Source organism: Bufo gargarizans, chromosome 10 (assembly GCF_014858855.1).
Source record: "Bufo gargarizans isolate SCDJY-AF-19 chromosome 10, ASM1485885v1, whole genome shotgun sequence".
NCBI lineage: Eukaryota > Metazoa > Chordata > Amphibia > Anura > Bufonidae > Bufo > Bufo gargarizans.
The window spans coordinates 116,813,485-116,837,842 of NC_058089.1; the positions used below are offsets into that span (position 1 = coordinate 116,813,485).

General features: G+C 48.9%; 1 protein-coding gene across 1 annotated transcript; it reads right to left on the reverse strand.

The window, feature by feature from the left end:
* Positions 1-9,929: 9,929 nt before the first annotated feature.
* Positions 9,930-24,256, reverse strand: SHCBP1 (SHC binding and spindle associated 1). The gene is made up of 13 exons (XM_044270245.1): positions 24,128-24,256; positions 22,601-22,765; positions 20,280-20,395; positions 17,817-18,025; positions 16,959-17,051; positions 16,256-16,495; positions 15,989-16,166; positions 14,045-14,165; positions 13,736-13,867; positions 12,787-12,905; positions 12,380-12,466; positions 11,791-11,929; positions 9,930-11,534 (listed from the first exon to the last, which is right to left on the reverse strand). The coding sequence occupies exons 1-13, from the start codon at positions 24,213-24,215 to the stop codon at positions 11,134-11,136; spliced, it is 2,088 nt and encodes a 695-aa protein (XP_044126180.1). The 5' UTR covers positions 24,216-24,256; the 3' UTR covers positions 9,930-11,133.
* Positions 24,257-24,358: the final 102 nt, after the last annotated feature.

The window sequence follows — 24,358 nt, forward strand, 5'->3', positions numbered from 1 at the left end:
CCTCCTCCTCCTCCTCCTGGGCCACCTCCTCTTCCATCATCGCCCTAAGTGTTTTCTCAAGGAGACATAGAAGTGGTATTGTAACGCTGATAACGGTGTCATCGCCACTGGCCATGTTGGTGGAGTACTCGAAACAGCGCAACAGGGCACACAGGTCTCGCATGGAGGCCCAGTCATTGGTGGTGAAGTGGTGCTGTTCTGTAGTGCGACTGACCCGTGCGTGCTGCAGCTGAAACTCCACTATGGCCTGCTGCTGCTCGCACAGTCTGTCCAGCATGTGCAAGGTGGAGTTCCACCTGGTGGGCACGTCGCATATGAGGCGGTGAGCGGGAAGGCCGAAGTTACGCTGTAGCGCAGACAGGCGAGCAGCAGCAGGATGTGAACGCCGGAAGCGCGAACAGACGGCCCGCACTTTATGCAGCAGCTCTGACATGTCGGGGTAGTTGTGAATGAACTTCTGCACCACCAAATTCAGCACATGCGCCAAGCAAGGGATGTGCGTCAAATTGGCTAGTCCCAGAGCTGCAACGAGATTTCGCCCATTATCACACACCACCAGGCCGGGCTTGAGGCTCACCGGCAGCAACCACTCGTCGGTCTGTTGTTCTATACCCCGCCACAACTCCTGTGCGGTGTGGGGCCTGTCCCCCAAACATATGAGTTTCAGAATGGCCTGCTGACGTTTACCCCGGGCTGTGCTGAAGTTGGTGGTGAAGGTGTGTGGCTGACTGGATGAGCAGGTGGAAGAAGAGGAGGAGGAAGCCGAGAAGGAGGAGGTGGCAACAGGAGGCAAAGAATGTTGCCCTGCGATCCTTGGCGGCGGAAGGACGTGCGCCAAACAGCTCTCCGCCTGGGGCCCAGCTGCCACTACATTTACCCAGTGTGCAGTTAGGGAGATATAGCGTCCCTGGCCGTGCTTACTGGTCCACGTATCTGTGGTTAGGTGGACCTTGCCACAGATGGCGTTGCGCAGTGCACACTTGATTTTATGGGATACTTGGTTGTGCAGGGAAGGCACGGCTCTCTTGGAGAAGTAGTGCCGGCTGGGAACAACATACTGTGGGACAGCAAGCGACATGAGCTGTTTGAAGCTGTCTGTGTCCACCAGCCTAAATGACAGCATTTCATAGGCCAGTAGTTTAGAAATGCTGGCATTCAGGGCCAGGGATCGAGGGTGGCTAGGTGGGAATTTACGCTTTCTATCAAATGTTTGTGAGATGGAGAGCTGAACGCTGGCGTGTGACATGGTTGAGACGCTTGGTGACGGAGGTGGTGGTGGTGGTGTTGGTGGTACATCCCCTGTTTGCTGGGCGGCAGGTGCCAACGTTCCTCCAGAGGCGGAGGAAGAGGCCGAGGCGGCAGCAGCAGAATAGGCCGAGGCGGCAGCAGCAGAAGAGGTAGCAGGGGGAGCCTGAGTGACTTCCTTGGTTTTAAGGTGTTTACTCCACTGCAGTTCATGCTTTGCATGCAGGTGCCTGGTCATGCAGGTTGTGCTCAGGTTCAGAACGTTAATGCCTCGCTTCAGGCTCTGATGGCACAGCGTGCAAACCACTCGGGTCTTGTCGTCAGCACATTGTTTGAAGAAGTGCCATGCCAGGGAACTCCTTGAAGCTGCCTTTGGGGTGCTCGGTCCCAGATGGCGGCGGTCAGTAGCAGGCGGAGTCTCTTGGCGGCGGGTGTTCTGCTTTTGCCCACTGCTCCCTCTTTTGCTACGCTGTTGGCTCGGTCTCACCACTGCCTCTTCCTCCGAACTGTGAAAGTCAGTGGCACGACCTTCATTCCATGTGGGGTCTAGGACCTCATCGTCCCCTGCATCGTCTTCCACCCAGTCTTGATCCCTGACCTCCTGTTCAGTCTGCACACTGCAGAAAGACGCAGCAGTTGGCACCTGTGTTTCGTCATCATCAGAGACATGCTGAGGTGGTATTCCCATGTCCTCATCATCAGGAAACATAAGTGGTTGTGCGTCAGTGCATTCTATGTCTTTCACCGCTGGGGAAGGGCTAGGTGGATGCCCTTGGGAAACCCTGCCAGCGGAGTCTTCAAACAGCATAAGAGACTGCTGCATAACTTGAGGCTGAGACAGTTTCCCTGGTATGCATGGGGGTGATGTGACAGACTGATGGGGTTGGTTTTCAGGCGCCATCTGTGCGCTTTCTGCAGAAGACTGGGTGGGAGATAATGTGAACGTGCTGGATCCACTGTCGGCCACCCAATTGACTAATGCCTGTACCTGCTCAGGCCTTACCATCCTTAGAACGGCATTGGGCCCCACCATATATCGCTGTAAATTCTGGCGGCTACTGGGACCTGAGGTAGTTGGTACACTAGGACGTGTGGATGTGGCAGAACGGCCACGTCCTCTCCCAGCACCAGAGGGTCCACTAACACCACCACGACCATGTCCACGTCCGCGTCCCTTACTAGATGTTTTTCTCATTGTTATGGTTCACCACAACAACAAATATATTATTTGGCCCAATGTATTGTATTCAAATTCAGCGGGATATAAATTTGAGGCCTAGTATTTAGGCGCTGGGTGACCGGTATGGATTTAGTGACAGAATTAGACTTGGAAATGCACAGAAGCGTGTGTGTGAAGTTATTCTGAATGACCCAATGTGCACCTTGAATATTATATACCCTTTTTGGGATAGATTTCAAATAGCTCTGATATAGCAGGAACCACTAAATTATGAAATTGCTAAATTGGGAATTGTACTTCAACCCAGAACAAAAAATGTGCTTTGACGGGCACTAAATAACTTTCCCAGCTACAACAGGACAACGGTAACGAGAGATTTAGAGGGATTTAAATTTGAGGCCTAGTATTTAGGCGCTGGGTGACAGGTATGGGTTTAGTGACAGAATTAGACTTGGAAATACACAGTAGCGGGTGTGTGTGAAGTTATTCTGAATGACCCTATGTGCACCTTCAATATTATATACCCTTTTATGGATAGATTTCAAATAGCTCTGATATAGCAGAAACCACTAAATTATGAAATTGCTAAATTGGGAATTGTACTTCAACCCAGAACAAAAAATGTGCTTTGACGGACACTAAATATCTTGCCCAGCAACAACAGTACAGCGGTGGGTAACGAGAGATTTAGAGGGAATTAAATTTGAGGCCTAGTATTTAGGCGCTGGGTCACCGGTATGGATTTAGTGACAGAATTAGACTTGGAAATACACAGTAGCGGGTGTGTGTGAAGTTATTCTGAATGACCCTATGTGCACCTTCAATATTATATACCCTTTTAGGGATAGATTTCAAATAGCTCTGATATAGCAGAAACCACTAAATTATGAAATTGCTAAATTGGGAATTGTACTTCAACCCAGAACAAAAAATGTGCTTTGACGGACACTAAATATCTTGCCCAGCAACAACAGTACAGCGGTGGGTAACGAGAGATTTAGAGGGAATTAAATTTGAGGCCTAGTATTTAGGCGCTGGGTCACCGGTATGGATTTAGTGACAGAATTAGACTTGGAAATACACAGTAGCGGGTGTGTGTGAAGTTATTCTGAATGACCCTATGTGCACCTTCAATATTATATACCCTTTTAGGGATAGATTTCAAATAGCTCTGATATAGCAGAAACCACTAAATTATGAAATTGCTAAATTGGGAATTGTACTTCAACCCAGAACAAAAAATGTGCTTTGACGGACACTAAATATCTTGCCCAGCAACAACAGTACAGCGGTGGGTAACGAGAGATTTAGAGGGATTTAAATTTGAGGCCTAGTATTTAGGCGCTGGGTCACCGGTATGGATTTAGTGACAGAATTAGACTTGGAAATACACAGTAGCGGGTGTGTGTGAAGTTATTCTGAATGACCCTATGTGCACCTTCAATATTATATACCCTTTTAGGGATAGATTTCAAATAGCTCTGATATAGCAGAAACCACTAAATTATGAAATTGCTAAATTGGGAATTGTACTTCAACCCAGAACAAAAAATGTGCTTTGACGGACACTAAATATCTTGCCCAGCAACAACAGTACAGCGGTGGGTAACGAGAGATTTAGAGGGATTTAAATTTGAGGCCTAGTATTTAGGCGCTGGGTCACCGGTATGGATTTAGTGACAGAATTAGACTTGGAAATGCACAGAAGCGGGTGTGTGTGAAGTTATTCTGAATGACCCTATGTGCACCTTCAATATTATATACCCTTTTAGGGATAGATTTCAAATAGCTCTGATATAGCAGAAACCACTAAATTATGAAATTGCTAAATTGGGAATTGTACTTCAACCCAGAACAAAAAATGTGCTTTGACGGACACTAAATATCTTGCCCAGCAACAACAGTACAGCGGTGGGTAACGAGAGATTTAGAGGGATTTAAATTTGAGGCCTAGTATTTAGGCGCTGGGTGACAGGTATGGGTTTAGTGACAGAATTAGACTTGGAAATACACAGTAGCGGGTGTGTGTGAAGTTATTCTGAATGACCCAATGTGCACCTTCAATATTATATACCCTTTTAGGGATAGATTCCAAATAGCTCTGATATAGCAGGAACCACTAAATTATGAAATTGCTAAATTGGGAATTGTATTTCAACCCAGAACAAGAAATGTGCTTGAACGGACACTAAATAACTCGCCCAGCTACAGCACTAGGGACAGATTTAGCTGGATATAAATTTGAGGCCTAGTATTTAGGCGCTGGGTGACCGGTATGGATTTAGTGACAGAATTAGACTGGGATATGGCCAAAAAATAAACAGACTATTGCTGGTTAAATGCACTTGGTGTGACAGCTTCACCCTGATGTAGGCTTTAGCCAAAAAACAACCACACCATTGAGGGTTAAATGCACTTGGTGACAGGCGCAGCTTGCCCCTGATTTTGTATATGGCCAAAAAATAAACAGACTATTGCTGGTTAAATGCACTTGGTGTGACAGCTTCACCCTGATGTAGGCTTTAGCCAAAAAACAACCACACCATTGAGGGTTAAATGCACTTGGTGACAGGCGCAGCTTGCCCCTGATGTAGTATATGGCCAAAAAATAACAGACTATTGCTGGTTAAATGCACTTGGTGTGACAGCTTCACCCTGATGTAGGCTTTAGCCAAAAAACAACCACACCATTGAGGGTTAAATGCACTTGGTCGCAGCTTGTGCTGGCGCACCACAAGACACAAAATGGCCGCCGATCACCCCAGAAAAATGAGACTGACAAACGGTCTGTGCAGCCTAAAAACAGTGAGCAATTGAGGATCAGCAGCTCAATGATCCACAGCTGCAGATCGATCAGTTAATCAAGTCCTTTGGAGGAGTTAATCTGCCTAATCTCGCCCTACTGTCGCAGCCGCAACCTCTCCCTACGCTAATCAGAGCAGAGTGACGGGCGGCGCTATGTGACTCCAGCTTAAATAGAGGCTGGGTCACATGGTGCTCTGGCCAATCACAGCCATGCCAATAGTAGGCATGGCTGTGATGGCCTCTTGGGGCAAGTAGTATGACGCTTGTTGATTGGCTGCTTTGCAGCCTTTCAAAAAGCGCCAAGAAAGCGTCACAAAAGCGCGAAGAAAGCGACGAACACCGAACCCGAACCCGGACTTTTACGAAAATGTCCGGGTTCGGGTCCGTGTCACGGACACCCCAAAATTCGGTACGAACCCGAACTATACAGTTCGAGTTCGCTCATCCCTAGATTCCATTATTTCTTAACATAACTGTCTGCTCAGAATGTAGTTTCCAGGTCACTGCCCGCGGCTGGGACATCCAGCGAGGACTGCACATAAGGGGACGCTGCGCACACGGCTCCCGCAGTCCTACATTCTGATGGAAAGGTCCATCAAGGACAATGGCAGAAAATACCAGGTTGTGCGGTGCATCATAGGAGCTGCTATAAGAACTCTATCTAAGGACAGTACGACCACTGACAAGACCAAACTAGTCGCTCAGCACATGATGAACGCCTGACGCATTTTGAGTTTTTTTCTAGATTTTTGTAGACAGGGGGCAGTGTTACCTGCGTCCTATTCAAACCCCAGGGAGACAAGAAATGCTGACGGCCAACATAAATGAAATTTCTGCACCAAATTTATTAAAGAGTGACTAAACTTTTGAGTAAAATTAGAATAAGGCCGGGTTCACATCACCGTTACGGATTCCGTTTTTGTTTTCCGTTATAACGGAATGCATAAGAGGAAAGTCAAAATGGAAGCCATTGTGAGAGATTCCATTTTGCTTTCTGTCATAATAGAAGTCTATGGGCAATCCTAACAGATCCGTCTGGTTTCTATTATGCAAGACAGAAAACCAAGGCCCGTGGACAGGAAACCAGACGGATCCGTTATGCGTCCCAAAGACTTCTATTATGACGGACAGCAAAACGGAATGTCTCTTAACGGCTTCCATCTTATGGATTCTGATATTTTCCGTTATAACCATGTTATAATGGAAAAACAAAAACGGAATCTATAACGGTGATGTGAACCCGCCCTAACAATAGTTTTTCTAATGTACTTTATTCGTGGATTTTGTATTTTTATTATAGTATTTAATTACAGTCTCGTCCCCCCCCCCCCCCCCCCCGTGCATGTAAAATTGATATTTCTGTACACCGCAGACAGCTCGGCAGTGTACGGAGTACAGGCTGTAGACACTTCATCAATGGGGACTGCAGCAGCAGTGCGTACGGGCAGGAGCGCATATTGCTGCTCCTGCCCCCCGGAGGATTACTAACTCCTGGCATAGCACATGTGTACCCTGCACCCATGTACTATGCCAGGAATAGCTGAGCGGCTCCTGCGTCTGCCTGCTCCGCTAAACTAAGAGAACGGCATGTCAGCACTTAGCTTAGCGAGCCGGCAGGAGCCGCTCCGCTAATCCTGGCATAGTACATGGGTGCAGGGTACACATGTGCTATGCCAGGAGTTAGTAATCCTCCGGGGGACACGGGCAGGAGCAGCAATATGCGCTCCTGCCCGTACGCCCTGCTGCTGCTGTAGTCCTGACTGATAAAGTGTCTACAGCCCGTACACCGCCGAGCACAGGGAATGGTGCACTTTGGGGGCAGGGCTGTAATAAAAATACTAAATCCATTAATAAAGTATAGTAGAAAAACTTTTATTAGGGTTATCTTATTAAAATTTTACTCAAAAGTTTAGTTACTCTTTAAGAGGCCTGAGCTTCCTCAGAAATTTGAATCAAAGGACTTTTTTTTACCAAGACAGGAGTCGTACTATAACCGTATTGCAGGGCTCGCTCAGCTGAATGTAATGATACCTTTCACTTAGGCTACACGCACACGACCGTTGTGTGTTTTGCGGTCCGTGTGCGTTCTGCAATTTGCGTAACGGCACGGACAGCTATCGATATAACTGCCTATTCTTGTCCGCAAAACGCGGACAAGAATAGGAAAGGTTATATTTTTTTTTGTGCGGACCACGGAGTGCTGTCCGCATCTTTTGCAGCCAGCCCCCCCCCCCATTAAAAAACTGCGTCTCGGATGCGGACCAAAACAACGGTTGTGTGCGTGAGGCCTTAGTGATTTGTTGCTTGAGTTTCCATATGTAAATGAGGAGTTATGTGCAAGGGCCACCTTCTGTGCACTTAAAGGGGGTTCAGCTCTGAACCCGGACATACCCATATTTTCACCCAGGCAGCCCCCCTGATGTTAGCCAACCTGATCTCATGCTCCGATGCGCTCCAGTGCCCTGTGCTAGATCGCGCAGGGCACAGGCTCTTGTGTTTTCAATAACACACTGCCGGGCGGTAACTTCCGCCCAGCAGTGTGTTCGGTGACGTCACCGGCTCTGAGGGGCGGGCTTTAGCTCTGCCCTAGCCGTTTTACTGGCTAGGGCAGAGCCAAATCCCGCCCATCAGTGCCGGTGACGTCACCGGGGTTCCTGTCAGCCCCATAGAGAGTCCGTTATGTCACCGGAACTCAGAAAAATGCCTTTGCCCTGCGCGATTTAGCGCAGGGCAAAGGAGAGCATCGGAGCATGAACTGCTCCGATGCTCATGTCAGGGGGGCTGCCTGGGTGAAAATGGAGGGCTGTCCAGGTTCAGCTCTGAACCTGGACAACCCCTTTAACTACTCATTTGCATCATGAAGAAACATGTTGGTAAATTAGGTCTGTTTCCCATTGTAATGAATGGGGTCGGACAGAATTCCGGCAGGACGCGACCGGGATCCGGCGGGCAGTTCTCAGCCAGAACAGTCTACCGGATCTGACAGGTAAAGCCAAGAGATTCCAAAAGTAAGACTCTGCCTTTCCATGGCTTCAAAAACTGCATCGAAAAACCTGAACATGTAAACCCAGCCTAAGGGATCATGCACACAAACGTATTTTCTTTCTGCTTCCGTTCTTTTTGCGGACCGTATGCGGAACCATTCACTCCAATGGGTCCGCAAAAACAACAGAAGGTACTCCGTGTGCATTCCGTTTCCATATTTCCATTCCGCAAAAAAGTAGTGCATGTCCAATTATTGTCCACAAATCACAGTCCAAGGCATTCAAGTCAAAGGGTCCGCAAGAAAATACGGAACGCATCCGTATTTTGCGGATCCATACTGTAGAAATGCTATGCCCAGCCCATATTCCTCACGTGTTTGGTGATTAATAAGTTACTGTTTCCAGTCCGCAAAAAACAGATCACATACGGATGTTTTGCGGAATAATGGAATGGAAGAGGACTTAAATCAGAGGGGAAAAAAAATAAATACAGAACCGATCCGTGAAAAACGGACCACAAAACAAGAACAGTCGTGTGCATGAGGCCTAACAGTGGACTTCCTGGTGAGATTCCCTTAACATGGCTGAAGCCGCCCAGCTCTGCGAATACTCCAAGACGTCTAGAATTAAGTACTGCAGCGTTTTACTGCTTTATCAATACAACAGCTTCACTAATTGAACATTAGTGAAATCATTTCAGTCAGAGCAAAATGAGATTTATACCGCACCTTACAGCCGGGGAGCCACGTACACCGGGCAGGAGGAGGAAATCTGTACCAAGACCACATGCAAATGATGAAATTTACTTTGCATCCGATCTACATCACTTATCCTGTATTATACTCCAGAGCTGCACTCACTATTCTGCTGGTGGAGTCACTATGTACATACATTATATTACTTATCCTGTACTGATCCTGAGTTACATCCTGTATTATACTCCAGAGCTGCACTCACTATTCTGCTGGTGCAGTCACTGTGTACATACATTACTTATCCTGTACTGATCCTGAGTTACATCCTGTATTATACTCCAGAGCTGCACTCACTATTCTGCTGGTGCAGTCACTGTGTACATACATTACTTATCCTGTACTGATCCTGAGTTACATCCTGTATTATACTCCAGAGCTGCACTCACTATTCTGCTGGTGGAGTCACTGTGTACATACATTACTTATCCTGTACTGATCCTGAGTTACATCCTGTATTATACTCCAGCGCTGCACTCACTATTCTGCTGGTGGAGTCACTGTGTACATACATTACTTATCCTGTACTGATCCTGAGTTACATCCTGTATGATACCTCAGAGCTGCACTCACTAATCTGCAGGCTTTAGAGCAGGGCTGGCCAACCTGTGGCTCTCCAGCTGTTGCGAAACTACAACTTCCAGCATGCCAATTCACAGCGCTGCTCTATTAGGGGCGTGCCCGACAAGCTTGCTGATTGTTTCCAATCACAACCAATACAGTTGGGAGCGCAGCTCTAGAGTAGCTGAACCTTTCATTTAGATTTGTTACATATATAAATGTAGTAACTGCACATACACTTAGTGCACATTTTACCGCCACCCCCAGGTTTTCTATGGTCTTCGTCCTGACGCGCTGCGGTTCCATAGCCGGACATACAGAACCCATGATTGCTGTGTGCAGGAGGAAGCCTGTCGTTGTGGTTAGGAGACACAAAGACTTTAACACACATACACGCCATTAATAAAAAATCTACACGGACACTCATTTTATTTACTGAAGATACCGTAGCTTTAAATACAGAGCGAGCAGGTGCTGTACCCAAGGGCAAAAAAGGGAATCCTGCCGATACATCACCTGATCGGACAAGAGACATGTATAAAATACAGGACGGGTGGAGACAAAGTGCAAAGCTGGAACGTCACAGACCTCAAGTCCTTCACAGGATCTCTTCACCATGTAAGATCACTGCTTCCTGTCAAGGAATATTCTCTCTTATCTGACCGAGTACTGCTCACACATTAGAAGTTTGTTACAATGTATACAATCTGATAAATTGTTACCAACCCTCAACTGTGTTACATGACTCAATATGGATTGTTTTCACTCTCTGGCTGTAAAGAAGAATGGTCCCGTTCACTGCCAGCAAGCAGAGCTCCTTAAAAAAGATACTTTGTATCAACTATGCATGTCACAAAGTTGCAGCAGCTTTCACACAACCGTGATTATAAAAGACTGAACCTGGCAAACTCTAGTCATTGATTAATATGCTGTGAGGATCGAGGAATATTGCACAGCGCAAGCGCTATAGGCTTACAATATCTGCCTCTATACTGAAGTCTGGCACACAGACAGGGCCTTTAAAGGAGCTAAATATTATAATAAATATTCTTATTTACCAGCAGCGTGGGGGTGGCACCCCTCCCCTACTGCCTATTTGGAAGAAAATTCTCATGAAAACTGGGAAAAAAAAATCTGTAAAATTTTGTATAACTTTTATAAAATTAAAACAAAAATATGGCAATATAAAACAGGTTTCATAATTCAGCCAGCAGTGTAAGGAATGGGGGACCGATCACATCTGCACATCACACCTCAATCCCATTCATTTCTAGACACAGCATGTAATGCTCGTTTTCTCCTGTGGGGGTGCTGCAGGGAACATGAAGGCAGACTGCGGCTGATCAATGGGGATCTCAGCAGAAAGCAGATGAATTTTGAAGGGGCCCTTCCAACAAACAGGGATTGTCCAAATCAGTCAACCGCCTGTGTGAAGCTTCCACTATTCCCAGTGCTCCCAGTATAAGGGCAGATGAGCGCTTACAAAGAACACGGTGCAAAATGCAGTAAGAAACAGTCATATGTACAATGTGCAATTGAAGTCATTTAAATAGGGTAACTGAGATCGGCCAGTGAGAATCAGGCGCGCGGCGGTCAGGAGCTCGGCTTAAAAGAGGAACGTCCCGAAGCTTCCCTTCCCGTTGCGCTTAAACTGGTTATTGGCGATGGAGACGAACATCTCCTGGGACATGATCTGCTCGTCCTCGGCTTTGGTGATCCCCAGGGTGCTGAGTCTTTTCTTGTGGATCATGGTCTTCCTCCGGCAGTTTGCGGTCAGTTCAGACACAATGGCCTGGTTCCCGTCCACATCTTCGCTGGCGATGCAGTAGTCGCTTGCGCTGTGATCTACGTCTGCGGGGAGGAGGTCGGCGTCACCTTCTGGCACCAGCTCAGACGATACTGGGGGCTGGTTATCCTCATCCTCTGGGTGCACCACCTCCTCAGATTCCTGCTGTATCACATCCGAAGATCCGTTATCTTCCACTAGATTAGCATCCATATTGGTAGCTGGGGGGGAATGAAATCTGGTTAGAACTATGATATAGACCCAACATAGTCCACATCACAGAACAGAACGCACTTACATGGTTTCCTGTCCCCGGGGGGCTTGATCGTAGAGTGGTTACACAAGATTAGAAATGGGTCCTGCGCCAAGCCCCCCCCGCCTCCCCCCAACGCGGTAATTACCACTCCGAGTGTGTGAACGAGCCCCGATATGTAAACCCTCCCCCCAAAAAAAGCAGACTGGCTAATTGGAACTCACCCTCCTGCCCGGTCTCTGGCCTGAGTCCATCCGTTACAGCCCCCGGCTTCACCAGCAGAACAGCATAGCCCTCGTTGTTATGGATGACGTTATTTTCAAGTGTGATTTTGGGAAGATCGTGCACCTCATCGATAAAGTCCTGAAAAATAGGAACACCAGGTCCAACCTGAATGTAATAACTAAACCAAGATACTAACCCTTGATATAGGGCAATGGGTGCTCCTATTTTGCACCGAAGATTTAAAGGAACATCAATCCTAAAATCACATGCAAAACCATCTATGCCGCCCAGGCGCCAGCGGATGCTCAAGGTGCCCAGGGATTTTTATTTTTTTTTAAGACTCAATCAATATCAACTCAGAATCAATGACCAGGGGAGAAGTTGAGCCAAGTCCCGGCACTATATTGTTACAGAATAATGCCCCTTTAAATGGGGTTGTTTATTTGAGGGGGAAGAAAGCGTGACCAGGTACCAGGGATTGCACAATCGCCAGCTTCTCAGCTATAACATGGGGGGGGGGGGGGGGCTTTGCCAGAGGAGAGCAGATTGCATGTATGTAGAAGAATTGTGTGGACTGACGGGCCATACCTTGATGAGGATCCCATCTCTGCAGTGGTGAATGCCGTTGTCAATCAGGCTGCAGTTACTTCCGGGATAGATCTCCACCCCGGCACCCTGGATCAAAGAAGAACATCGTGAACCGATATACAGGCAAGAAAGGGTGTAACCCAGTGACGAGGATTACTGTATCAGAGGAGTAACACTTTAAAGGGTTGCCCAGGATTAGAAGACTCAGTTCATTAAGTGAAGGGTCTAAGCTGTAAACCAGACATGGCCCAAGGGGGGTGCCAGTTCTGGAAAAAAAAAAAAAAAAACATTTGTTTCCTCATCCTGTCCAAGTGACTTCTGATACACTCATGTGGTGACCACACATAACATCGCTGTATACGGGCCGTCGCCCAGCCGCCATTTGTTATTTTTATTTATTTTTTTACCTTGGCTCCATAGAGGTCGCAATACTTCATCACCAGTTCGGCCGATTTCTTCACAGTGATGCCAGTTGTGTCACATTGTAACACGCAGTTCTCCAACTCGGTCTTACCCCCGAGGATACCTGAGGATCACATACAAGAAAATCAGCCCAAACAGAGGACGGGCCGGGGGAACACAGCAAAGAGAGAGTGCAAGGGATTCGGTGAGGAATATTTTTTTAATGGGCTATAAATAAAACCCACACGCACCCCAGTCCCCTCCACTCCGGCACCAGTCCTGTCCCCGTTGCTCATTTCCTGGTCCTGGGTTCACACACTGGAAAGGCCGGTTAGCCAATCACTACCCCTGGTGGCACCGGACCAGCACTGTGGAACCAGTCAGGGTGAACATTGTTTACTTTAACCCTTTGTAGCACTTTAAAAAATAAAATAAAAATACATACATATGTTTCCAGAAAATTATTGTAAAGAATTCGTCCTCTCCTTTACAAGTGATGGCCTGTCCTCAGGATAGGTCATCAATACCAGATCGGTGGGGATCTGACTCTTGGCACCTCTGCCGATCAGCTGCTTGAAGGAGGCGATGGTGCTAGTGTACGATTAAGGTTTCCTCTCTCATTCGAGGAATTGGAAGAAAAAGCTGTAATTACCCTGCACCACGGCCCCTACAAACAGCATTTAGAGTCGGACAACCACCAATCTGATACCGACGACCTATCCTGAGGATCGGACATCAATATCATGAAACCTGACAACGCCTTTAAAGCGCAGGGTTGCACTAATGATCAGATTCCATACACGGACTTTCCCACGTCGCTTATGGGGAAGGATGGAGCCAATAGCAGGCCACGACGGGGACTAGCCTTCCTAGCATCGCGGGTGATGCTAGGACGGCTCGTCCTTGTCGCGGCCCATTGGCTGGCATGTCGCCCGTGAGGCTCCGTGCACTTACTGACTATGCCTTCCACTGCATTGTGCTGGATGATCTTCATGTTGGAAATTTTCACAAAGGCCCCGGCACACTCCACAAACTTGTCTCCTTTCCCATTTTTTTCTATGATGATGTCATCCGGCATGCCATAACCTGGAAAAGGCAAAAGGTAATTAGGAAAGCCCCATTAAATAACCACAGGACAGAGGGCCATAGATCTGGCCCCTTCTAGGGATTGTAGAGAGTCTCGCTGACCATACGAGAGTGCGCTGACTGCTCCCTGCTGATAAGTGCCAATCTCATCCCATCAAAAGGACCACGTGTTATTACCTTCTATATGTATAGAGTCCGCAATGCAGATCTGACCGTATACAACGTATTGGCCGGGACAGACCAAGACCAAATCTCCATCATAGCATGCATTCACAGCCTCCAGGATATCTTTATGGAACTGAGAAAAGAAGAAAAATATCAACGCTCAGCATTTCTGTACTAGGTAGGTGAACTCGACCAGATCTACTGAACATTATGCGTGCATTGGCTCTTGTGATGATGGCAGCGTTACTAGTAACCTAAAGGGTTTGTCTCACCACAACCTTTTTATATTTTTATGCATAGTACATTACATGGTATAATAATGTATGTTGGGCCTGCACTCTCTCTCATACAAATTAATTGGGATGTAAGGTGAACTGTCTAGCTGGGAAAACAGCTCTAAATAGAAGCAATGTCTGAGAGAAGAGACGAACCATGGGAACTGTAGCCCTTTACAATGGTAATGCCATCAACAGCAAGCCCTGGCAGCATCAAAACAAAGGTGCAGCAAAGAAGTGAGCATGATCTACTTTTAGCTACAGTGGCCTCAGCTGTTGAGAAATGTGGGGGTCTGGTGCTCATGCAGCCATACGTCATATAAATTCATAGGAGGATTGGGTCGTGGATGTTGGGCAAAATATCTAGCCACAAATAGACTGATGATCAGTGGGGCTTGGACCACTAATATTCAAACAATGATGGCTTAAAAGGGGTATTCTCATCTTAATGATTACTGTTAAATCGGTTAATGATTTGACAGTCATAATTTTTCTAAATACATGTTATTAGCCAATTCCCACCCTTTATTAGAAAATAAGTCCCCTCTTACCTGATGTTGTCTTTGGTCTCCCCTAGTTACGGCCACCTCTCCTGTCGAATGCCGCCGGGCCGCGCTTGCGCAGAAGACTGAAGATTCTCTCCCCCAGCCGGGCAATGTCCTAAACGTGCACGCGCCATGATGACTTCTTCCTGGCCAGTATAGTACAGAGCCGCGAACGCGCACGCCGGCTCTGTACTATACAGGCCAGGAATAAGTCACCATGGCGCATGCACGGCGGCAGAGTGCGCGTTCAGGACATTGCGTGGCCCGACCGGGAGAAAATCTTCAGTCTTCTGCCCAAGCGCGGCCCGGCCGGGAGAAGAATCCAGGAAGTGAACGTTGCGCTCAAGGAAGGTAAGTATGAAAAGGGAAGATGAGAATACCCCTTTAAAGGATAGTCCATCAATGTTTTAGTTATGGTAAAAAATTCCAAGAAGGAAGATCTCTTCCCCATCTCTGGAGGCAATCTGTTTCCCATGTTTGGCAGCAGACAGTGTAGAGTAGGTGAAAGAGCAGCAGAGTAAAGACACTGACTAATTACAGCACCACCTTATACCTTGTAGTAAAGTCTTTAAGAGAGTAATCATGGGATCTGTAGTCCTTTACATTGGTAATGAAGCCCACAGTAAGCCCTAGTAGCATCCAAACAAAGGTGCAGCTAAGAACTGGGCAAGATCATTAAAAATAAAAAGTAACTATTTTCCAGCTATTATGGCTTCACCTGGTGAGCATTCTGGAAGATTTAGGTACTTTAATATAAAAACCCTATAAGGCAACTTTCAAACTTGCGGTAGCCTTTTCCGGCAGGCTGTTCCAGCGGGGGAACAGCCTGCCGGATCTGTGCTACCACAAGTCCACCATAGGTTTGCTCCGGCCCCATTCACTATAATGGGGGTGGGCCGGAGGTCCGGCCACAGCATGCAAACAAGAAGAGAGGTGGCCGGACAAAAGGCGCAGCGTGCTGCAATTTTCGTCCAGCCGCCCCTCGGCAATATAGCGGAATGGGGCCGGAGCGGACTTCCGGCGGCATAGTGGACTTGCAGTAGCACGGATCCGGCAGGCTGTTCCCCCGCCGGAACAGCATGCCGGAAAAGACTACCGCAAGTGTGTAGCCCAAAGTAGGCCAATTGGAATCTTACCTGAATTTCCTGACTTTGGTTACAAGACTGTGGCATCAGACGATCCCTGGTCAAACTGGTCAACGTTTCAATGGACATACTTGTAGATACAACATGAATGATACATTCTCCTGTAGGTCGAGGGCCTTTCTTTTTCAAGCTACAAGACTCTGAACTTTTCTGATAACAGAAGAGATACCTACAAATACAACAGAAGGCACCATGAGTGTGTGTGAGGTCCACCAGCTCAGCCACCAGGGAGAGCCACTCAGCAGTTAGCGCCAATACCTCAGGAGGGGGTTCTCAATGAGTTTCAGTTTCCTCTTCAAATTCTCCAAATCGCTGTCCATCTTCATGCCTTCTACCATGGAGACATTGTCCAGCTCGCAGTCTGAGTCAGAGTCCCTGTTGGATAATGTGTTCCGGAGATTGCTGAACTGGGAGTAAACTTGTTCACAGCGAGTCAGGAGGGATTGATATTCCAACACCAGCAATGATGGGATCCGATCTTCCAAAATGTCATAATATCTTTAAAAAAAAAAAAAAAAGAGGGGGGACCTTAAAGGGGTTCTCCACTTTGTTTAAACTGATGATCTATCCTCTGGATAGATCATCAGCTTCTGATCGGCGGGGTTCAGACACCCTTCTCACCGTTTACCGCAGGGCCAGTGACGTCACGACTAGTATCACTGGCCTGGGCGGGGCTATGCTCCATTCAAGTGAACAGAGCTTAGCCGCGACCAGGCCACTTGATACTAGTCGTGACGTCACTGGGCCTGCGGTAAACAGCGAGAAGGCCGCGGCGCTGCTGGAGCGCCGCCGCCTTCTCAAACAGCTGATCGCGGGGGTCCCGGGTGTCGGACCCCCGCCGATCAGAAGCTGATCTAATCAGAGGATAGATCATCAGTTAAAAGAAACTGTAGAACCCATTTAAGTGATCAAACACACAGATAACACCCTCTCATTCTGTACCCCTCCGTGCGGTCCTTACAGGCGTAACCGAGGTTCAGCGAATCTCGTGAAATAATCAACATAATCCTCTTCCTCGTCATCCCAGGAACGCCAGATGTTCTGGTAGAAGAATCTGCAATGGAGAAGGCATGGACAGTTACATGCAGCCACATACGCTAGCTATCAAGAGCACCGCAGGAAAAGCAAAGTCCTGATAGACTCCAATTACCAGAACTACTAAAGCTATAAAAAGGAATTAAAGGGGTTGTTCAGATTAATACAAACATGGTTGCTTTTTTTCCCCCCAAAAAACAGTGCCACGCCTGTCCGCAGGCTGTGTGTGGTACTGCGACTCAGCCACATTCACTTCAAGGCAGTGGAGTTGCCATACCACACACAACCCATGGGAGCAGCCATATTTTCCTAATCTTGGATAAACCCCATCACATTCCCTGTAATGCATATAAAATGAAAAAGGAGTAACTTTACAATTAACAATGTCCTGTAGGTCCGTTCCTACCGCTCATCTGCAGTCTATGCATCTCCATGGTAACAGACAACAAACACTGTAGTCTGATCCCACAGCCATATTTCCTTCTGTCCGTCCTCTACTTCTGGCTAATCTACCAGAACTACAAACAGAATAAAGTACGAGACTCCAGGGTCAGACTACTCAGACTTTGTAGTCTGTTACCATGGAGACACACAACCTGCAGGGGAGCTGTAGACAGAAAACAATAGGAAATGTAAGACCCACAGTGAAGTTGCTTCATTCCTCATTTAGTTTGGTTGCAGAGCTGAGCATTGCCTTTATGGAGGAGTCAGCGGCAAGGAGTATACGTTGCGATCAATGTACCGGACTCGGCCGTACTCAAGTTAAAGGTTTCTCGTCACTAACCTGACATGTTCTATAGCCATCGCAGTCTGGGCATACTCCGGCGAATCATCGAACACCAAGTGGAGCTCCTGGAGAGGAACCGTCTGCTCCTTCACCTCCAGCAGGTCGCGGATGCTCTGTTCATTAACGCATTCCACGAAGCACTCGCACAAGAAGGGCTCACACGGCTGGACCACCGCCTTCCGGCTGGAGCAGGACACCTCCGTCACCTGCCGAGGTCAGAGTAAGGGCTCAATCAGATGACAGCATGTGTTCTCCGCTCCGCAAGTTGCGGAACTGCAAAACACGGATACCTGCAAAATGCGGTACGCCCCATCATAGAAATCCTTATTCTTGCCAAGAATAGGACATGCGCCATCTTTTTTTTTTTTTTGTGAGGCCACGGAACAGAAGTACGGACAGTATGTGCTGTCCGCATCTTTTGTGGCCCCGTTGAAGTGAACGCATCCGGATGCGGACACAAATACGGTCGTGTGAGAGTGAGCCCTAAGTAAAACTTGAAATTGAAAGGGATTTACAGTGTCATAAATGTAACATAAAAGTATCACTGCTGGGGGGTCCGACCACTTGGCCGATCAGTGATCCCAAAACAGGGGGGGTCCCAGAGCTCCTGTGTGAACGGAGTGGAGGCGGGAACGTGACCACCACTCCATTTACTTCTATGAGACTGACCAAGTACAGCGCTCGGCGATCTCCATCAATCCCATAGAAGTGAATGGAGCATCGGTCACAAATGTACCCCCCCCCCCCCCACCAGTCCATTCACACAGAGGACCCCTGTTCTCAGGATCGCTAGGGGCCCCAGCGGTTGATCCTGTGAATTGGTAATAAATGTTCTTTAGTGGAATTCCCTCTCTTTTTTGCAACTTTCTGCTCCGGGCCATCATTGCTTTCAAGATCTCTGCTTGCTCTTAGAAAAACCCTGGTTACAATGTATCAATATTCGTGCAAGAGAAGGAGATTGATGCTGTAAATGTATCTAGCGCTTGATTTATACACTGCAACAACACATCAGCTGTCTGACAGTAGAACAAGCTCTTTACAGGTTTTCAGCCTCTGAATGGAAACAAGAATGTCACCATTCACTGAGAGCTAGCAGAGCTCTTTCATTTGGTGAGGAACTGAAGCACAAAAGAAACATATTCAAAATGTTGCAGAACTTGATTATACAATGATTACCAGATGACCTGGGCCTTATATTCTGCAGTCAGGGGGACCCAGCAGACCCCCGACTGCATCTGATCGGACAGAGCGCTCATAAAGCGGTCTGACTAATCATCAGGGCGGTAAAGAGTCCGAGAGGACCTGGCGAGTGGAGGCATGAAGGCTATCGCTGCTACCTCCACAGGTAGGAGGCCGTCAGAGCTGGGTCTGCAGTGACCACAAGTGCCCGGTACTTTGTGTTGACAGCGGCTGCCCTGTACGGTGGGCAGGACGGCAGATGCCAGGGAGGCTGCTCCGTGTACGGGGAGAGGGGGGCGATCAGCTCTGCTGCGCTGTATAAATGGGTCAATGATTAGGCAAATTAATCAATCAATATTTATGTACTTTGGCTAGAAAGATCTGTTGAGTTTATTTTATTTGGGGGGGGGGGGGGGTGCAGCGATCGCTCCGTTATGTGTGTGATGTCCCGGCTGACAGGCGGCTTGCGCAGGTAGTTCATGTGTTGGGTTTTTTACAGAGCGGAGGGGGGGGGGGGTGTAATTGTATTCCCCTCTTTGCTAAGTTTAGGGATCGTTCTGTATTAGTGTGGGGAGGTGGGATGAAGGGGAGGGGAAACGTGCGGGCTGGGAGAGATGATCAGTGATGAGGCTACATGCACACGACCGTTGTGTTCTGCGGTCCGCAAATCACGGATCCACAAAACACGGATGGCGTCCGTGTGCGTTCTGCAATTTGCGGAATGGCACGGACAGCCTTTAATATAACTGCCTATTCTTGTCCGCAAAGCGCAGAGCGCCGCTCCACAGTTTGGGAGGCGAGCGCCGCTCCACAGTTTGGGAGGCGAGCGCCGCTCCACAGTTTGGGAGGCGAGCGCCGCTCCACAGTTTGGGAGGCGAGCGCCGCTCCACAGTTTGGGAGGCGAGCGCCGCTCCACAGTTTGGGAGGCGAGCGCCGCTCCACAGTTTGGGAGGCGAGCGCCGCTCCACAGTTTGGGAGGCGAGCGCCGCTCCACAGTTTAGCAGATGCTCGCTGTATTGCGGTGTGATGTATCGTTACAGGTCCTTGTTCGATACCTTGTGGCTTGAGGTATGTATCCGGCGCTGGATGAGGGGATGTCTAGTTCGCAGTTATTTATTTTGGGCTCCACTTATGATGGATATGCCGAAAAAGGAGGGCTACTGTGTTTTTTTTATTATCTACCTTAGTCTCTCACCCAGTTCGGGGCGATCTATGAATTTGGATGCTTCCATAAACACACAAGACAGGACAATCCCTTTAAATAAAAAGAATCTCACAAACCTCCACGAGAACTTGGAAGATGTCGGTGTGCCATACTGCCTTCCAGCCGCAGGGTAGCAGGGCTTGCTCCAGGTACTCCGCTATGAACTCCCCCACCTCCAGGGGTTTACAGTCACCTGTTAAGGAATCATGAAGAGTTACATCACTACCCTGCTTAAAGGGGTTGTGCCACCAAGGCGTTACTGACGCAAAACGCAGCGGCCCAGATTTACTAATGTGTCTGCACTACTGCGCAGCCTAGTATCAGTCAGAGAACATGGCGCGCGCCGCTCTCAGCTCAGAGTCCCTCCCTCCCCGCCACCAATGAAGAGATAGCACTGAGGGGGGGGGTGCTGTGGCCTTTGCGCCTCCACGATGAATATAATTAAACCATTACTATAAATGTAGGCTGCGGGTGCCGGCGGTATCACATACTCCGCCTCTATGACAATGTGCGGCGATCCTCAGGGGCTAATTGATGGGGATCGCATCGCCCTGATACTGCCAGTACCCACAGCCTACATTTGTGGCGCAGTATGCCCCCCCCCCCCAACCCAGTATTACAGTCATTGGTGGCAGTGGCCCCAGGCATCCTCCCCCTCAGTATTCTCATTGGTGGCAGCTTCCGATCGGGGCACCAGCAGTCAGGACGCTACTGAAGCCCTGGCTGCCATGGTAATCTCCCTGCTGCTGTGTGTAATATGCACAGGGCAGCAGGGAGAGTGCGAGATCCTATTCACCCTAATAGAGCTCTATCAGGGTGAATAGGACGAGGGATGAAAAGATCCCAGGTTCTACCCCCTAATGGGGGAAATAGTTATTTAAAAAAAAAATCCAAAATTTTCAATTACCCCCTTTCCCAATTTTACATATAGAATATATAAATAAAAATAAAAAAAAACATTATGTATCGCAATGTCTGAAAAAAGTCCAAACTATTAAAAAATTATAAAAATATTTCCTATGCGGTGAACGTCGTCACAGATAAAAAATAAAAACAGAACAATTCACCATTTTTTTGTCACCTCGCCCCCCCAAAAAAAATAAGATAGGACTGTTCTATTATGGGCCGGACGTTCCACAAAATGCAGAATGCACGCAGCTTTTTGGGCGTTTTATTCTTTTCGCGTGGCATCGAGTATTGCAATACTTTATGGTATCAAAATCTAATCTAAATCGTGGTATCGTGACAACCCTAGTCTGTACCAAACATCTCTCTAAAAAGTGGCGCAAACAGGAACATCTAGGGTCTCTACGCTTCCCCCCCCCCCCCCGCCGTTATCCCCAAGCCACGGGATAACTAACTGATCACTGGTGTCATGTTAAAGGGAACCCGTCACCAGCGCCCCCCCCCCCCCGCCACAGACACAGCTGTGGTTCAGCCGATTAAAACGCTGATTTTCTTTTGTTGATCGGAGGCTCCGTTCCAGAGAGTTACGATACTTTTTCTTAATATGCAAATTAGGCCTTTGGTGCAATATGGGCGTCACCATTGCTCTGATTGCCCCCAAGCTCCGCTCCTTTCTGTGGCTAGCCCCAACCCTGGCTGCTTTGATTGATGGGACCAGACAGTGGTTAAGCAGAGAGGGAAAGGTTGGCCACAGAAAGAAGAAGTGAAGCTTGGGTGCGACAAGAGCAATGGTGATGCCCTCATTGCACCAAAGGCCTTATTTGCATATTAAGAAGAAAATAAAAGGGTTATAACTTGCGAGCGGAGCCTCAGATCCGCAAAACAAAACCAGCGTTTCAATCAGGTGAACCACAGCCACGTGTCTACATACAGTTTGATTGGGAGGTGACAGATTCTCTTTAAAGGGGTCTTCCAGTAATAAGTTGGCCTCTGGATGATGGGGGTCTGACTGATCCCAAGAACAGGAGTCCTCCATTTGACTCGAGCGACAGCTGAACATGCGACTACCACTCCATTCAATGTCTATGGGACTGACAGAGATAACCAACTGGCGGAATACCCCTTTAAAGGGGTTTTCTCACTTTAAGAAATGGAATTTATCAGGTAGAGAGAGTTAATACAAGGCACTTACTAATGTACTGCGATTGTCCATATTGCCTCCTTGACTGTCTGGATTCATTTTCCCACTACATTATACACTGCTGGTTTCTATGGTTACGACCACCCTGCAATCCAGCAGTGGTGGTCATGCTTGCACACTGTGGGGAAAGAAAAGCCGGCTTGTACACGGTCCAACAGTCCCATCCACCAGAGACCGGAGCCTTTCCCAATAACGAACATGACCACAGGGTGGTCGTAACCATGGAAACGGGCACGATTAATGCCACTTGCTGAAGTGAGACTACCCCTTTAAGCTTCAGTCAGTACTCACCCAGCACATAATCCTTGTAGGCCTCGAACCTCTCGTAGAAGAGGAGGTTGCCGGTCTGGAAGACGTCCGGGAGCAGGACGTTCCCAGCTCGGACACGTTGCGGAGATACCTTGCCGAGTTTCTTGTGGCTGCCGTAGTCACTGTCCTCATCCTCCTGAAACAAGACTGGAGAAAAACAGGACAAGTGAGAATTGTGTCCTATAGGACGGCTCCTCGGGTCCCAAGTGTTCCCCCAGTGTGCAGCGCTCAGCAGGGGCGGGGCTGCCAGGTGATTGACAGCTGTGCTCCTAAAGCTACAGAGCCTGTTATGGTCAGGAGATCACTGGACACAGGTCTCAGGCGGCAGAGAATGCTGGGAATTCTGGGAGTGTTTAACCCTGAAGTGACAGGAAGATGGATGCGACGCGTGCGGTAAGAAAATCCCTCTGCCGGTCACTACCCGGTGCGGCTCACGTCAGTCACTGGAGATGTATACGGCAGTTACAGCCACTACAACATTCATTATAGTGCCGTGGCCCCTTTAAATCTGGCTTCTGTCAGAGACTGTCAGTGTGGGGGCGTGTCCTCTAAGAACGTGGCTATGACCAGATATGGACTTCAGCTGCAGCCGTGTCATTCCCTACAGGTGCACCTGTTCTCCGCCCGGCCACGGCCACACAGAGCGCCCCTGTTCTCCGCCCGGCCACGGCCACGGCCACACAGAGCGCCCCTGTTCTCCGCCCGGCCACGGCCACACAGAGCGCCCCTGTTCTCCGCCCGGCCACGGCCACACAGAGCGCCCCTGTTCTCCGCCCGGCCACGGCCACACAGAGCGCCCCTGTTCTCCGCCCGGCCACGGCCACACAGAGCGCCCCTGTTCTCCGCCCGGCCACGGCCACACAGAGCGCCCCTGTTCTCCGCCCAGCCACGGCCACACAGACCGCCCCTGATCTCCGCCCAGCCACGGCCACACAGACCGCCGCTGATCTCCGCCCAGCCACACAGACCGCCGCTGATCTCCGCCCAGCCACACAGACCGCCGCTGATCTCCGCCCAGCCACACAGACCGCCGCTGATCTCCGCCCAGCCACACAGACCGCCGCTGATCTCCGCCCAGCCACACAGACCGCCGCTGATCTCCGCCCAGCCACACAGACCGCCGCTGATCTCCGCCCAGCCACACAGACCACCGCACGTCACGACGACAACTTCGTGCCTCAGTCACTAGTGTCAAGACTTCTGCTTGCCACCAGTGAATGGAAACACTGATACCATCCAGAAGCTGACAATCGCCTCCCCACCCTGCAGCACTGTAACACAGTCCCATTGCCATGCTGGGACTTGTAGTTCTTAGAGGCCCCTCTCCAGCTGAGACAACAGCTGTGCCAGTCGTCATAGGAGCCTCCACTAGGGATTGCTGGCACTTGTAGTCCCTATGCAGGGCTGTGGGGGCCAAAAGTGCCAGTGAGCTCGAGCAGAGACTGACAGGAGTGGCTGGGACTTGTAGTTCTCCCGATCTGCCAGACGTTGACGAGACTAGCTCCTTACCCTGCTTCACGTCCTTCATGTAGCCCCGGTCCTGGGAGCTGTCGGTCTCCTCCTCGTCCAAGAGGTTCTGCGGCAGTCTGCCCAACATGACAACGGCAGAGTCCGCCCGACCGCGCCAGCGTTCAAATCTCCCGGCCACACCTTCCTCTGACGTCACGGCCGGCCCGCCTATTTACCACTCAGAGCTGCGATCAAAGAGATGGAGTTTTCGTGTAACCAGAGCGCCGGCAA

Bases quoted from the DNA above. Each gene is read 5' to 3' on its own strand.
- SHCBP1 (XM_044270245.1), bottom strand. From the start codon at position 24,215: ATGTTGGGCAGACTGCCGCAGAACCTCTTGGACGAGGAGGAGACCGAC. The intron at 22,766-24,127 runs GTAAGGAGCTAG...GTTTTTCTCCAG, and splicing joins CATGAAGGACGTGAAGCAGG to TCTTGTTTCAGGAGGATGAG. The intron at 11,535-11,790 runs GTGAGTTCCAAT...ATTCCCCCCCAG, and splicing joins GCCAGAGACCGGGCAGGAGG to CTACCAATATGGATGCTAAT.